Source organism: Puntigrus tetrazona, chromosome 9 (genome assembly GCF_018831695.1).
Source record: "Puntigrus tetrazona isolate hp1 chromosome 9, ASM1883169v1, whole genome shotgun sequence".
In the NCBI taxonomy this organism is placed as follows: Eukaryota; Metazoa; Chordata; class Actinopteri; order Cypriniformes; family Cyprinidae; genus Puntigrus; species Puntigrus tetrazona.
Genome location: NC_056707.1, coordinates 3,600,468 through 3,614,272, shown reverse-complemented (window position 1 = coordinate 3,614,272; position 13,805 = coordinate 3,600,468). Strand labels below are relative to the sequence as shown.

The following is a 13,805-nucleotide window of genomic DNA, read 5'->3' as shown; positions in this document are numbered from 1 at the left end:
TCAAATACAAATTGTCATTAACACATACATTATCATTATATATATATATATATATATATATATATATATATATATATATATATATAATTATTATATTATTATAAAATTTTAGATTACATTTATGTTCTAATTAAAGTAATATAATTAGAATATACATTTTATAAAAAACTATATATAGTATCTGACTTAATAATCTGGTTTTAAAATACTCAATATTGTCATACTGAACAGTCATGGTTTATCTAAGCATTCAATTTAAGTAGATTTAACTGCTATATATATATACACACACACGCGAACATATTATTTATATATTTACTAATATTGAGGTTATGCCGTTGTGAACAAAGCTTTAGCAGGCCAACCAAACTTAACACAGAGCGCGGAGAACGGCTGCGTCTCAAACCGCAGTGAACCGCCTACCTAGAAGGCACTATCGAGTCGCATAGCCGCGGGCAGCATGTTTTTCACCCCATTGAGAGCACTGTCCCGCGCCAGACGCACGCGTGCTGTCTATACAGGCGGCTGAGCGGTCTTTGCGACGCGGCCGAAGTGACCAATCAGCGCCGTGCTCCGCGGCAGCACGCTAGAGTGAGCCGCGCGACGTCGACCGATCGCTCAAGATCAAAAACCGAGCGAAATGAAATTAAACGGAACGGACATCGCCGCCGCCGCCGCTCGTCCGTGCTGAAAGCAACCCCGCAGCGTGAAAAAGGAGCGCGTTTCATTCATGAAACATGTCCGCAGCGTCGGGCAACAAAGAAGCGGTGGCCGCGGCTCGCAGCTCGTTGTTTTCGTGACACTTTGAGAGCCGAGGGAGATTTGATGCCGCTAGCTGACAGGGTTTAGGAGAGAAGAAAAAAAACGGGCTGGACATGGCTTCGGTGAACTGCTTCGCTGGTCCCGAGGAGCTCGAGGACGCGAAGCACGCTTTAAGTTTGATGAGAGAGCTGAAATTATTCTACGACGCGCAGCTGTTGGTCGACGTGACCATCGAAGTGGAGCTCGATCCGGATCAAAGCGTTTCCTCGAGCTGCACGGGGAAAGTTTTCCAGTGCAACCGAAACGTCCTGGCGGCGGCGAGCCCTTATTTCAAGAGCATGTTCACAGGAGGGCTTCACGAGAGCACCCAGAGAAGCGTCACCATTCGCGACGTGGACGCCCACTCGATGGGGCTCATAATCGATTATTGCTACACCGGCAAAGTGACAATCACCGAAGGCAACGTGCAAAGGCTTTACGCCGCCGCCAACATGCTGCAGCTGGAGTACATCCGGCAGGCGTGCGCCAACTTCATGACCAGAAGGCTGGACCTTTCTAACTGCGCAGGGATTTTGAAGTTCGCCGACGCTTTTGACAATCTGGAGCTGAAGAGCAAGGCTCAGGCGTTCATCGCCAAGAACTTCGTCCAGCTCAGCGCCAGCGTGAGGGAGCTTTGCGAGCTGGACCTGAAGCAGATCGAGGAGATCCTGGCGCTGGATTCTCTGGACGTCGACTGCGAGCGCAAAGTGTGTTCGTTTGCAATGCAGTGGATCGAGAGCAACCCGCGCGCGGGCGCCGAAGACGCGCTGCGGGTCCTCAGATGCGTGCGGTGGTCTTTATTTTCGGAGAAAGACAGGGTGTATCTAGAAAGCCTCAAAGCGAAGCCTTTCATGAAGAAATATCTCACGAACGTCCTCGACGGGGCCGGCGACGAGCCGAGCGCCACCATTTCGAAAAGCGCGCACGCCGCCAAACAAAGAATCGGCAAGAGCGCCAAAGAAATGGTGCTTTTCTTCGGAAGGCCGAACGAGCCTTTCATGTGCTACGATCCCTATACGGACGACATCTATTCCATGGCGTCTCCGGCCATGAACCTCACCAATCAGAACTTCAAACGCTCTCCTACGGAGACGTTTCTGGTCTGCGCCACGCCGGAGAACAATCTGTATCTCGCCTCGCACCTGACCAAGCACTTCTGGGTCTACAATCCTCTGTTAAATTGCTGGCAGGAGCTCGCGGAAAGACTTCTGGGACGGGCGCACTCCTACATGGGCTACCTCGGCGGGCATCTGTACATCGTGGGAGGCAGAGATCCCGTATCGGACGCCAGGCTCAAGGAAGTAGAATGCTACAGCATTCAGAGGAACCAATGGGGTTTTGCGGCCCCTTTGCCGCACTCTTTGGGAAAGATGCAGGTCGTGACGATAAACGAGCGGCTTTATGTGGTGAACAAGAGGAGGATGCTCAGCTACGAGCCCAAGAAAAACCTCTGGCTCCAGCGGGGCTCTCTGAAACGCAGCAAACTCCACAAAGCGTGCGTGTTTCAGGAGCAGATCGTGTGTTTGTGCGACATCCCCGTGGTCAAAGCCTACAACCCGGCCCGCGGGGAATGGAGGCGGATTGGAGACATCCCCGTCGACAGCAGCGCTCTCGGCTACCAGGTAGTGCAGCACGACGGCAAGCTGCTGCTCCTCACGATCGCGATAGTGCATCACAACAAGAACAGGCTCGTCACGCACGAATACGACCCCGCTCGAGACTCGTGGAAAAACGTGGCCACCATGTTCGGATCGGCGTTCGGATCCATGAGCCTCTCCAGCCGGGTTTACGCCGCCTGCTTGGGCTCCGGCCAGAGCTTCGTCTCGGAAGAGGACGATGACAGCGGCTCCAGCGCCGACTGGGATTTCGACGGATTGACCGACGCGGACTCGGACTCCGGCAGCTCAAGCTCATTTTCAGATGAAAATTGGTAGTCGACGTAGAGCCAGAAGTGACCGTGGAGCACAAAACCAGTCTTAAGTGGCGCGGGGATATTTGTAGCCGTGGCCAACAGTACAGTATTATGCCAAAAATCATTAGGATGCTAAGTAAAAATCATGTTCAATGAATATTACCAATCATTTGATTGATTCTGACAACTTCAAAGGCCGTTTTCTCAATATGTGCATTTTTTTTTGCAGATTTTCAAATCTCGGCCAACATCATCCCGTCATATATCAACGGAAAGCTTATTTATTCGCTTTTATGAATCGCGTGACTCTCTTATGACTGCTGTCGTGGTCCAAGGTCGCAAATGTGAATACGCTGCCAAGTATTTTGAGATATAGGTGTTGGTATAAGTGTTAGCCTGTTTGGACGCGGCTCGTGCCACGGCAGCCAGGGTAGAACCTACTTGAAATTCATGCTTCTATGAGTATTATCAAACAGACGCTTACCTTTTATGATACACGGCCAGTGAATGGTACCTTGTTCTCAGGATTATAAATCGGTACAAAGAATTATTAGTATTTTGACTCTGCCGGTCTCTGAAGATTACAGTATTGCGCTGGGATCTTGAACGGGGTACAATGGGGCTCCCCTCTTTCTTAAGGAAAATGTGTTTATTTCCGGTCTCGGAGTGTGTAACTTTCTTAACATTTTTAATTTAATATCGATGGGGAATTTAATCAATTTGAAAATGCATGATAAATCAGGTTTCAAATATAAAGCCATCATTGGTTGAGGTAATATGGGGCAAAATTTTAACACACTTGATATAGCAAGATAACTTTTACATACATTATTAAGATAAACGCTCCTTCAGGAAGGATGGATAATTTACTGTTTATTGCTAAATATCTTTGGGTATTTCATAACCTCTCAAATATGCTATAACTAACAGTAAATGTGCAAAAGATCCATCTTTGAGCAATTAGCCCTGTTGTACCCTACCTCCTTTTACCAGTTTTCTGTGTCTTTTGCTTATTTTCGTTGTTTAAATGTTATAGTTGTCTGTTAAATTATCACATGTCTAATTTAAGAGTTGATACTGTTAATAAAGTCCGTTTATACTTTATATAAACACTTGTATTCGCTGCTTATTCGGCTTCTGGCGTTTTCGCCGCACGTTTTCTTGTTATTTTTTTAATGAGCAAAGGTCACGGAAGTTCACGCGAAGATCTCGTTCTTACCCTCTCGCGATATTTCCCGAGTATCGGAGCTATGGCAATAGAAAACACAACGGGCAACAATGATTTCGCGACGATTTACACAAGAGACGGTCTGGCCAATGACTCGTGCCAGGAATATGACAGTGCCCAAGCAAGGGTGTTTAAAATAATCGTCATCGGGGATTCAAATGTCGGAAAGACGTGTCTGACTTACCGCTTCTGCGGTGGTAAATTTCTCCAAAACCCCGAGGCTACGATCGGAGTGGATTTCAGGGAGAGAACCCTGCAACTTGATGGAGAAAACATAAAGGTAAGGATCCGTGAGGTGCGGTTTGTTTCACAGGTCTAGAAAGCTGTAAATGTTATTTTGACCATGATGAGTGTATATGGCACTCTTATTAACAATGGATGCTCTGTGTGCTGTTATACGATCAATGGAGGGGAACGACACTTTAAATGCTATAATATTGTTTAAAGAGTAGTATAGCTATTGTTTACATTGTAGTAGAATAGTATTGTGTAGTTAGAATATATATATATATATTAATATTTAATGATAATAATATCCATGCCAACCTTCAAAACTACCAAACTTTGCTGTAAGTCTAATAACAATAATATAATAATTACAATTAAAAGTGTTTACCTTCTGTTTGCACGCTATTGACTAACCGCATGGGTTTGTACATTTCTGTCATATGGACATCAACTTGACATAGTCACCTCTGATAAGAAATATATAAAGTAGAAACTTCTGTAAAGCTGCTTTGCAACGATTTTTATCGTAAAACACGTTGATGTGCGTATAGGACTTTGTACTCAAAACTACTGAGATCTTTATGACAACCAGCCCTACTCAAGTCAAGTCAAGTGGCTTTTTATTGTCTTTTCAACCACATATAGCCGTGCAATACATAGTGAAATGAGACGACGTTTCTCCTGGACCTGGTGCTACATGAAGTCACACACAATACAATAAAACTCACATGCCGAACTAAGACAGTGTCTTAGCCACATAAAGTGCAAAGCGTGCAGACTAGTGCAAACAGCAGGGGAGTAGAGCGCAGAACCCAGTGTGCAAACTAGTGCAAGGACAGAAAATACAAACAACAATAAATATGAAGCGCACGTCAGTAAATACGAATACTCTTGTATAATTGAATCTCTACAATGATGCACATTGCATTGTCATTCTCAGCTGCAGATCTGGGACACGGCGGGACAGGAGCGCTTCAGGAAGAGCATGGTGGAGCATTACTACCGAAACGTCCACGCCATCATCTTTGTGTACGACGTGACCAGCCTGGCTTCATTCGAGAGCCTGCCGGAGTGGATCGAGGAGTGCAGCCGCCACTCGGTCCCTCCCATGGTCCCCCGCATCCTAGTGGGGAACAAATGTGACTTAAGGGAGGCGAGAGAGGTGTCCACGTTCTTAGCTCAGCGGCTGGCTGACAGCTACAACTTCCCGCTTTTCGAGACGTCTGCGAGAGACCCTGCGGAAAAAGAGCACGTGGACGCCATTTTCCTCACGCTGGCCTACAGGCTGAAGAATCACAAACCGCTGAGACTGAAACAGCCGAGTGAGAGCAGCTTCTTGCAGCTCGCCGGAGGACAGGAGCAGAGCTCGCCCTGTCTATGCTAATGCACTTCGGCGCACGCAATAATTTAGGATGACGTTCTGTGCGAAGTTAGGACAGAAAGAGCGATTGGGAGATGATGCAGTACGGTACACGTCTGTAGGATTGCGCTCGGTGTGTGTGCACTTTACAGATTTCTTTGGAAGCATAAACCGGTGGTTTTGTTTAGTTGAACCAAATGTTAAGCGGCGAGGGATGCGGCTTATAATAATGTCTTATTACTACATATTATTATTTAAGAGTGTTATTAACTCTCCAGAAAGATTCGGGAGAGGCCGTTATATTATTTTCAGTCTGTAATAACTTTGCATGTTGTTTCAGTGTTATATTTAACGGTTATGCATATATCACGACAATTCCACATATAGGTTGCTGCTGGCAAGGCGATCTTTGGGCATGCCTGACGTATCAGAAAGGACACACTGGTGCCCATTAGCGTGCACCCATACAGATAAATCACTATGCACTTAATTCTAAATTCTATATCAATTCAGCACATATCTAAATTGAAGGCGGGCTGAATTAAATGAACTGCAGCTGTTAATGGCTCCATCATCCTAAACACTCGATGGCGCCACTGTCAAAGCATTCAGAGCATTATTTTGAAATAAAAGAGATTAAAAACAATCGGAAACACACTATAATAAATGAGAGCACTTACATACCAACCTCAGCGTGAATCGCAGTAACATGCAACACATCAGTGTTTTTTTTTTTTTTTTTTTTTTTTTTGCCTTCTTTTACAATCAGTGCGTCAATTAGACTTTGAAATGAGCTATTTTTACTAGTTATGTTTTTACTGACAGCAAAGCAATAGCATTTGGAAAACGGGGACTGCATTGCACTTTAAATTGAGATTGTGTCACGTATAATTTGTTGCGCTCGAGAGATCAATGTCGTCGTGTTTGAAAACGAATATGAAAATAAAACGCGCGAAAATAATGGATCGGTTTTGCTATGTATTGCAAATAACAGCTGCGGTCGATCTGGGTCTGGAAAAAAGATCCGGGCATTCAGCAAATCTCTGTGAGCAGTTTTGTTTTGTGAACCGAACGGATCTCGCCCTCTCAGAGAGCAAGTGTTGTTTTTGCCACCTTCCGTGCGCACTTAAACCCTAAAGTCAGCAGGCAAGTGCAGCTGCAGACACGCGTCTTGTTTTACCATGTGTCTGCCTGCTAACTCCAACAGCAGAGGTGCGAAGAACCCACAGCCCCGCTAAAAACAACCAAAACAAGCAGGACTTACCTCTTTAGGATTAAGGAGTCGGGCCTCAAAAGCATTGCTTGAAACTGGCTTCAGGAAACAAATCTTTCGTGCATGTGGACACACCTGGTTAAGTGTCTGAATCTGATCTAATCTCCATTAATAATTAATAACTCGCGTGCACTTACAGTTAGTCACCACCAGGTGTCTGCAAAAACTTAATTTAACAGATCAGCTTTGCGGTGAACAGTAACGGGAATGTCTCGAAAAGGACAGAAAATGCGAATGCTTTTGATTTAACACCAAAACAAACCGATTTATGAATAAAATTAAACCAATTGATAAAACAAATTACATCAAACTGTGTTGTTACGTCTAAACTATCATCCTAAAAATATAAGTACTTCTGGAATATTATCACATTTAGGTCTTACCCTGAAAGTAATTCGTTTTGGGCAAAAGTTAAAAAGAGAGAAAGAAAATAATATGGAATGTCTAATAATTTACTTCAAATGAGTGGATGGTTTTTTACGAAACATTTATTTTATTATAATCACACATCACTGATGTTGAAAGCAGCGTACGTGTGCGTAAACTTATATAATCATAATCATTATTAAAAAAACGTATACGAGTTAATACATTTTTATTTCTCATATAACTTCCACACACACAATATATGGACAAAAGCGTACAAATGACCATCGACTTACGTACAAAGTCATTTTATTTATTTAAAATAAAATATAAGACTATATATTTAGTTTTTAACACCTTTTGTGCCACAAGTAGACTCTTTAAATATATCTTTAAAGCGCATTGCGTTACACAAAGCTGGCCATTCTCCCTGTAACACTGACACCGCGTTGCCGGTAAAAACGGTCGCAACAAGTGAAGTCATCGCGAAAGGGGTGACCGCGGTGGAGCTGCGGGTAAAAATAAAGCGGTTCCGATGTCGCACATGTGTCACGGTAGCTGTTTACAAACACATACCTCGGGGAGGAACGACGCCGGTCCGTGTAACTCACACGGAGGGCTAAAACGAGCGCGCGCGTCTCATTGGCGACGCGTCGTCCACGTCCAGCACGCCCCCTCCGGTCACCGCCCTCTCCCGGAGCCGGGCGATATTTAAAACAACCCCACCGAGCGCGCGGAGAAGCTCAGGCGACCGCTCCGACATCGGATATTTGGGAGTTTAACGCGCTGACACGCAGAAGATGAAGTCCCCGAAGATAAAGTCACAGAGCAAACGTAAGTCGGAGACTAGTTAACATTTAGGAGGTCACACCGAGGTTATACTTTGTCGCATGCGCTGAAACTCTGCCGCGTTGCGTTCCCCAGCGTTCCTCGAGGAGGACGACGACCTGAGCGCCGTGCTGTGCGAGTTCGACGCTGTCATCGAGGACTTCACGTCCCCGGTGGAGAAGCGGCGCTTCAGGTATGACGAGCACCTGAGAACCGTGAAGAGACGGAGCAGCGCGAGCGTCAGCGACAGCGGCATCAGCGACTCCGAGAGTGAGTATGCGGCAGACAAAAAGAGAGAAAGCTGCTTTTGTCGTTCCCGAAGAACGACAGGAGCGCGCCGAAGCCGTTATCTCCGCGTCAGAAGTTACGGCGCGTAATCGCGTCTTAATCTAATCCGAGCCCACGCGAGAGAGCGCAAAGAACGGCCGGGTTCCGTTAGACTCCGTTAAGCTCGCGGATACCTTGCCGTGTCGGGCCTGTCGCTGGTCAGCTGTGATAGCTGTTAGGAAGTTGTGAAGCGGGAGAGGGTTCAGTCAGACCCCGCAGGACGCCCGGAGACGGTCTGGAGCGGAGCGCGGCGCGGGGCGCGCGAGGGTTTAAACTCCAGCCAGTCACAGAGAACCAGAGACCTCAGGGTATCGATTTCAACTTAAACACCGACTCTTGTTTTTTAGCCTGAATCCCATTATATCCAAACCTTCTTGTATGTGAGCGCCGATGGGACGTATCCAGAATCTGGAGACGGATTGCATCATTGAATGGAGTGCATAGAAATCTATTCTCGTGTTTAATGGCCAAGCAACAAGTGATCTCTTTCCCCCGCCCTTTTCCTTCTGGATCAGACAGGGAACGTGACAGACTCTGAACGAGCCTTCCTCCTGCGCAGTCTTCCTCACGGGTCTGCGCCACTGCGTTTCGGATCCAATCAAGGCCGATGCCATTTTGACGCACGTGCCATTGATCTGGATCAGTGGCTCCAAGCGGGTTTGCTTCAGGACTTTATATTGGATAAAACACGAGGGAAGCGTTTTCTCCTTCCTTTTTAAAAGCCGCCGAGCATATCGCTTTTGCATGCTCTAAAAAGACCGCTCATTATATAAAGAAACGGAATAAACTCGAGTGCGAACCGAACGTAATGTTTTCAGTCACTTAAATGCATGTGAAACATACAATTTAAACGAGTTTGACCAAATGCATATTTAATGCAGTGCAATGTAGTGCATTTAAAACATTTTAAAATTGAATAACAGGCTACAGTTAAAATTTTGCATATGCTTTAATATGTTCACGCCTTTAAAGTATGCAATGCATTACAAAGGGCACTTTTAAAAAGCGTATTTTACATTTAAACGCGCTTTAATTTCATTTGTACTATCTTCAAATATAACATTTAAAAAAAAATACTTTAATATGCACACTTTATTTTCACAAGTGCATTTGATTAGCCACACTAACTGTGCTCATTTTGGGGCTTGAGAGCACTAATGTAGATGATGCGGTCGGTGTCGGCCGAGAGGATGCCGGCACGTTTCTCCAGCTGATGTGCCCCCCGGGGCGAGAGGATCTAATGACCGAGGCGGTGGGAAAAGCTGAGCTCCTGTGTAACAGCACGCCTGCTCTGCAGGGCCAAGAATGTGTAAACAAAGTGTTTTAAGATAAAGCGTGGTCAGATCTTCGGCTTTAAATGAACCTGCTCGAGGGTGGGTCGCGGTTGAACCCGCGCTCGTGAGAGAGAGAGAGAGAGAGGCTGTTATTAGAGGAGCATGCATTGATTACAAACTCAACCCGCTCTACTAGCACAGATTAACCCCCAACCCCCTCTTCCCCCTCCGGTTATGGGTCACTGCACATGTTTGGCAGGCCTGTGTGGTAGAGAGCGGCGCTGCTCCGCTGCTTTTACATCGGCCGTTAAACGGTGACTCAACACCAGTCAGTACTATACACTCTCAGACTAGAGTTGCTCGCTCTCGGCAAGGAAAAGCGAACGAGCGACGCTTTATTTTAAGCTGTCCTTGTTACATGCACTTACTTGTATAATAACAATAAATGATGCATAATTAGATGCAAGTTAACCCAAAGCTATATATTAAGTACATGTAGTTTATTAATATTACTCGGTGCTTAAATGTATGTTTACACTGTAATAAGGACACCTCGCACCCTTCATTAAAGTGGATTCAGACTGGCTGTCATTGGTTTTATTGGGAAAAATATAATTCTGAAAGTGATTCCAACGATATGGTTCACACTGAATTCGAATGATTGTTAAAACTATAGTTATAGTTATCGTTCTTGTTGTGAATGGGCCTTATTTGCATGGATTTTTCTGTGCCTGTCATCGCTATCAGATTTCGAGGTCGTTCCTCACCTGTCGTGGTGGAGTTAGTGCCGCACATTTCTGACTTTTCTCTGTCTGTCTTCCTTTGCCTCTGTAACAGGCGCAGAGTCCTTGAACAGAAACAGCTTCAGCTTCAGCGACGAGAAGCTCAACTCTCCCAGCGTCTTCTCCCCCTCATCAAACAGTCCCTTGGCGGCATCTCCTAAACGTGAGTTCAGACGCACGCCTCTTTGAAATGCTTTTAATGCTAATGAGCGGGTTTTAGGTTCATTTCACTGTGCTCATCATCTGCGTATCGTCTTCTGCAGCTAAACTCGGAGACACTAAAGAGCTAGAGGACTTCATTGCCGACCTTGACAGAACATTAGCAAGTAAGTGCTGAATGACGGGAAATTTAAAGACAAAAATGACTTGGTTTTGGGGTGAAATGTGGTATAACGGTGTAGAGAATGGTGTCAAAAGATCCCAAACAAGCTGAGATCAGGACAAACTTACTCATGGGTGCTTTTACGCAGAATTTGAGATTGAGTTAGTTTACTCTAGATTTTTTGCCCACACATATAACAACTTTCACATGCTGAAAGAATACGGACATACAATATAATAGTGTTGCATAATATCATTAAGAATACAACAAACAATCTTTTAATTTACATCTATTGTTTTTTTTAAGACCAAATAATCAAATGAAGTACATATAATAGAATAATATGTAAAAAGAGGAAATTGTTCGGTTTTAAATATTTAAGTATTTAAAAAAAATACATTATTGACAACGAAACTATTATAATGAGGCTGAAAATTCATCTTAGCATTACAGGAATACATTTTAAAATAAAATAAATAAAAAAGTAAAATATTTGCCACATAATTACAACAAAAAAACTAATAAAAATGTGAAAATAAAATACTGAACATTTGAATGGTAGTCTAGGTATTAAAACACGTTTTACATTACATTTTAAATTATACTAATATTTAACCATATTATTGCTTTACTGTATTTTGTAATTTCAGCATTGGTAAGCATAAGAGACCAAATTATTAATTGTTTTTTTTTTTCATATCACCCACTCCTTTTATCAACCATCAGATAAACGGATCATGGGAAGAAACAAGACGCTCTTGTATCAGCAGGAGTTTTCAATCTCTTATTGAAAGATTGAGGTCATGCTAATCATAGTGTCAGTCATGCACACACACACACACACACACACACACACACACACACACACACACACACACACACACACACACACACACACACACACACTCTTCCTCTGTGATGCATTAACACAGGCTTGCCTCTTCTTCAGTCTAGAGCAGTGCTTCTCAACTGGTTTGATCTAGATATATAGATATATATATATATAGATATATGATTTTGTTACAAAACCAAACCAATTAATTTCACAAAAACTAAGACTATTATTAATACTGAATATACAGCCTATAAAGTAAATAAATATCAGTTATTAAGCTGGGTTGAGCCAGCACAGTCATTCAAACATGCAAAATGAGACGGTTAAAATAATACAAATAAATAAAATGTTTTTTTGGGGGGTTATGGACGCGACCGTTAACATGGATAGGATGCATCTCTAACATTACTCTTGTTTATGCAGCTAATGAAAGACTTGCTAATATGGCTGCAGTGTTTATTGCGGGGGTGTCTATATAAAGAGGACCCGCATGCACTCTGAGAATAACCCCGACACCCGAGGACATGAAAATGTACCAAGTATGTTCTCTGCTTGACTGCGTTTTCTCCTCCAGGCATGTGAGCAAGAGACGGGGCGACTGGGGCCCACCGCGTTGTAGCTCCGCTGGGGGACGACAGCCAGACCTGAACTACTGTGAAGACGGAGAAGACAAGGTCAGGGCTGGGCGCGCCGAACGAAGACGTTCACGAAGACTTCGTGTATACTTGCACCCACACAAACACTCAAATGCAAACGCGTAAGAAATACACTTCTGACAGGAATGGCTGCGCTCTCCGAAAAACTTGAGCTGTAAGATTATTTAAATAGCTTTTTATAGAAATATATTTTTAATTTTATAGAGTTGGTTATTGTAAATTTTACCTGTAATACCATTTTGTGAATTTATATTTTTGTATTTCATGTAAATATCGTTTCAGCCTCGCTATAAGCCTTTTCTGTCACGCGAGAGTAAACGTAATACATTAGAAAAACTGGAAAAGCAATAACAACGTGTATTTAATACAACTAATGTCTTCTAAGAGATTAAAGTTGACCGATTTCAAGACGTGTCGTGGTGTCATTTAGTTGCGTGCGTGTGCTTGCATCGGTGTCTGCAGTGTTTTCTGCTAATTCATTCAGGGCTGTGGAGCGGTCTGTGAATGATTGACCTCACAGCAGGGTTTGAGAGCGTTGAGCAGTTGCTCTGCAGAAAATCTGACACCTGGTCACCTCCTCAGCACTCTGCGTCCGGATCCTGGCTCAGGGATCCTCCGTCTACTCACCGTACTTTTATAATGTGATCATTAAACCAGAGGAAATCCTCTCTACACAACGCTGATTCATTATTCAACCGGACGACCAAATGTTAAACCAATAATAAAATGATTTGCATGCTAAACATTGTTATGCTCACTAAAGCTGCATTTATTTGATCAAAAATTGTTACCAATTTAAATGTGCCTTCTATTTGAATAGATAAAATTTAATTTTTAATTTATTTTTAATGTTTTCAGCATCATTACTCCAGTCTTGGTTACAGTTCCATGCCGATTTGCCATTTAAGAAAATGCTTAACGTTTTTCGTGGAAACCAGGATAGATATTTTTCACGATGTTTTGCTCAGCAGTTCATGGCTTCTCTAAGCGGCTGAGATGGAGAAGAGTTTTCACACTATAATTTCATTAGCAAAAAAAAAACATGATAAAAAGGTTAAACACTCCTGGCAATGCTCCAATGTGTCATTTGAAATTCAAATCTTATGAAAATTTCGTGAGCACACAGTCGGTGCTGAAACATCAGGGTGCGGTCACATTAGGAAAATGCAGAAGGCAAAAAAGGTCCATTGTCTGTTGTCATTAGTAGCGATGTATGAAACACAGTTGACAGAAGTCAGATCGACTCATCGAATCCACGAGGAAATCCTTTAACCTGTGCAAATGACTTCTGCAGTGACTCTTACCAATGTGTGGTAATTACAGCAAATTAAATAGTTCGTTGGATGAGCAATGTTAAAAAGGATTATAAAATGCTGACACCCCGATACCGTACTAAATATTAATTTTGCCAAGACAATAAAGTGTTTACCGCTTAGTCGACTTTACACAAAGTCACATTTACTGTTGATCTGAAATATCGTGGGGGGTGATTCAGTCATAAACAGAAATCAGTTTCACCTGGAATTTTCATTCATTTTGGACCCCCGAATTTATACAAATTCTTCAACAGAAAGCTGCTTGGTTTGAAAGTGACCTCAGTGTGAACTGCGTCT

The 13,805-nt window shown here is 43.5% G+C and overlaps 3 protein-coding genes and 1 long non-coding RNA gene across 5 annotated transcripts; 3 read left to right on the top strand and 1 right to left on the bottom strand.

Moving 5' to 3' along the window:
* Positions 1 to 228: 228 nt before the first annotated feature.
* Positions 229 to 3,817, top strand: kbtbd7 (kelch repeat and BTB (POZ) domain containing 7). Its single transcript, XM_043248793.1, has 2 exons — positions 229 to 2,849; positions 2,943 to 3,817. Exon 1 carries the CDS (start codon positions 876 to 878, stop codon positions 2,733 to 2,735), a length of 1,860 nt encoding a protein of 619 aa, XP_043104728.1. The 5' UTR covers positions 229 to 875; the 3' UTR covers positions 2,736 to 2,849; positions 2,943 to 3,817.
* A 71-nt stretch (positions 3,818 to 3,888) lies between these two features.
* On the top strand, positions 3,889 to 6,787 carry zgc:101559 (Ras-related protein Rab-33B-like). The gene is made up of 2 exons (XM_043248794.1): positions 3,889 to 4,221; positions 5,110 to 6,787. Exons 1-2 carry the CDS (start codon positions 3,889 to 3,891, stop codon positions 5,551 to 5,553), a joined length of 777 nt encoding a protein of 258 aa, XP_043104729.1. The 3' UTR covers positions 5,554 to 6,787.
* On the bottom strand, positions 4,773 to 7,703 carry LOC122351601. The gene is made up of 2 exons (XR_006251781.1): positions 6,794 to 7,703; positions 4,773 to 5,292 (listed from the first exon to the last, which is right to left on the bottom strand). It is a non-coding gene; the product is annotated as an uncharacterized LOC122351601 (long non-coding RNA).
* Positions 7,704 to 7,844: 141 nt separating this feature from the next.
* rgcc (regulator of cell cycle) lies at positions 7,845 to 12,600 on the top strand. Of its 2 annotated transcripts, XM_043248796.1 has the most exons (5): positions 7,845 to 8,002; positions 8,093 to 8,266; positions 10,435 to 10,542; positions 10,643 to 10,705; positions 12,111 to 12,600. In XM_043248796.1, exons 1-5 carry the CDS (start codon positions 7,969 to 7,971, stop codon positions 12,116 to 12,118), a joined length of 387 nt encoding a protein of 128 aa, XP_043104731.1. In that variant the 5' UTR covers positions 7,845 to 7,968; the 3' UTR covers positions 12,119 to 12,600. The 2 variants fall into 2 exon arrangements, with proteins under 2 accessions (XP_043104731.1, XP_043104730.1); XM_043248795.1 differs by lacking the exon at positions 12,111 to 12,600 and having other exon boundaries at positions 10,643 to 10,716.
* The last annotated feature ends 1,205 nt before the right edge of the window (positions 12,601 to 13,805 follow it).

Coding starts and splice junctions, on each gene's coding strand:
- kbtbd7 (XM_043248793.1), top strand. CDS start 876: ATGGCTTCGGTGAACTGCTTCGCTGGTCCCGAGGAGCTCGAGGACGCG.
- rgcc (XM_043248795.1), top strand. CDS start 7,969: ATGAAGTCCCCGAAGATAAAGTCACAGAGCAAAC. Junction 8,003..8,092: donor GATAAAGTCACAGAGCAAAC/GTAAGTCGGAGA, acceptor TGCGTTCCCCAG/CGTTCCTCGAGGAGGACGAC. Junction 10,543..10,642: donor CTTGGCGGCATCTCCTAAAC/GTGAGTTCAGAC, acceptor CGTCTTCTGCAG/CTAAACTCGGAGACACTAAA.
- zgc:101559 (XM_043248794.1), top strand. CDS start 3,889: ATGAGCAAAGGTCACGGAAGTTCACGCGAAGATCTCGTTCTTACCCTC. Junction 4,222..5,109: donor TTGATGGAGAAAACATAAAG/GTAAGGATCCGT, acceptor TGTCATTCTCAG/CTGCAGATCTGGGACACGGC.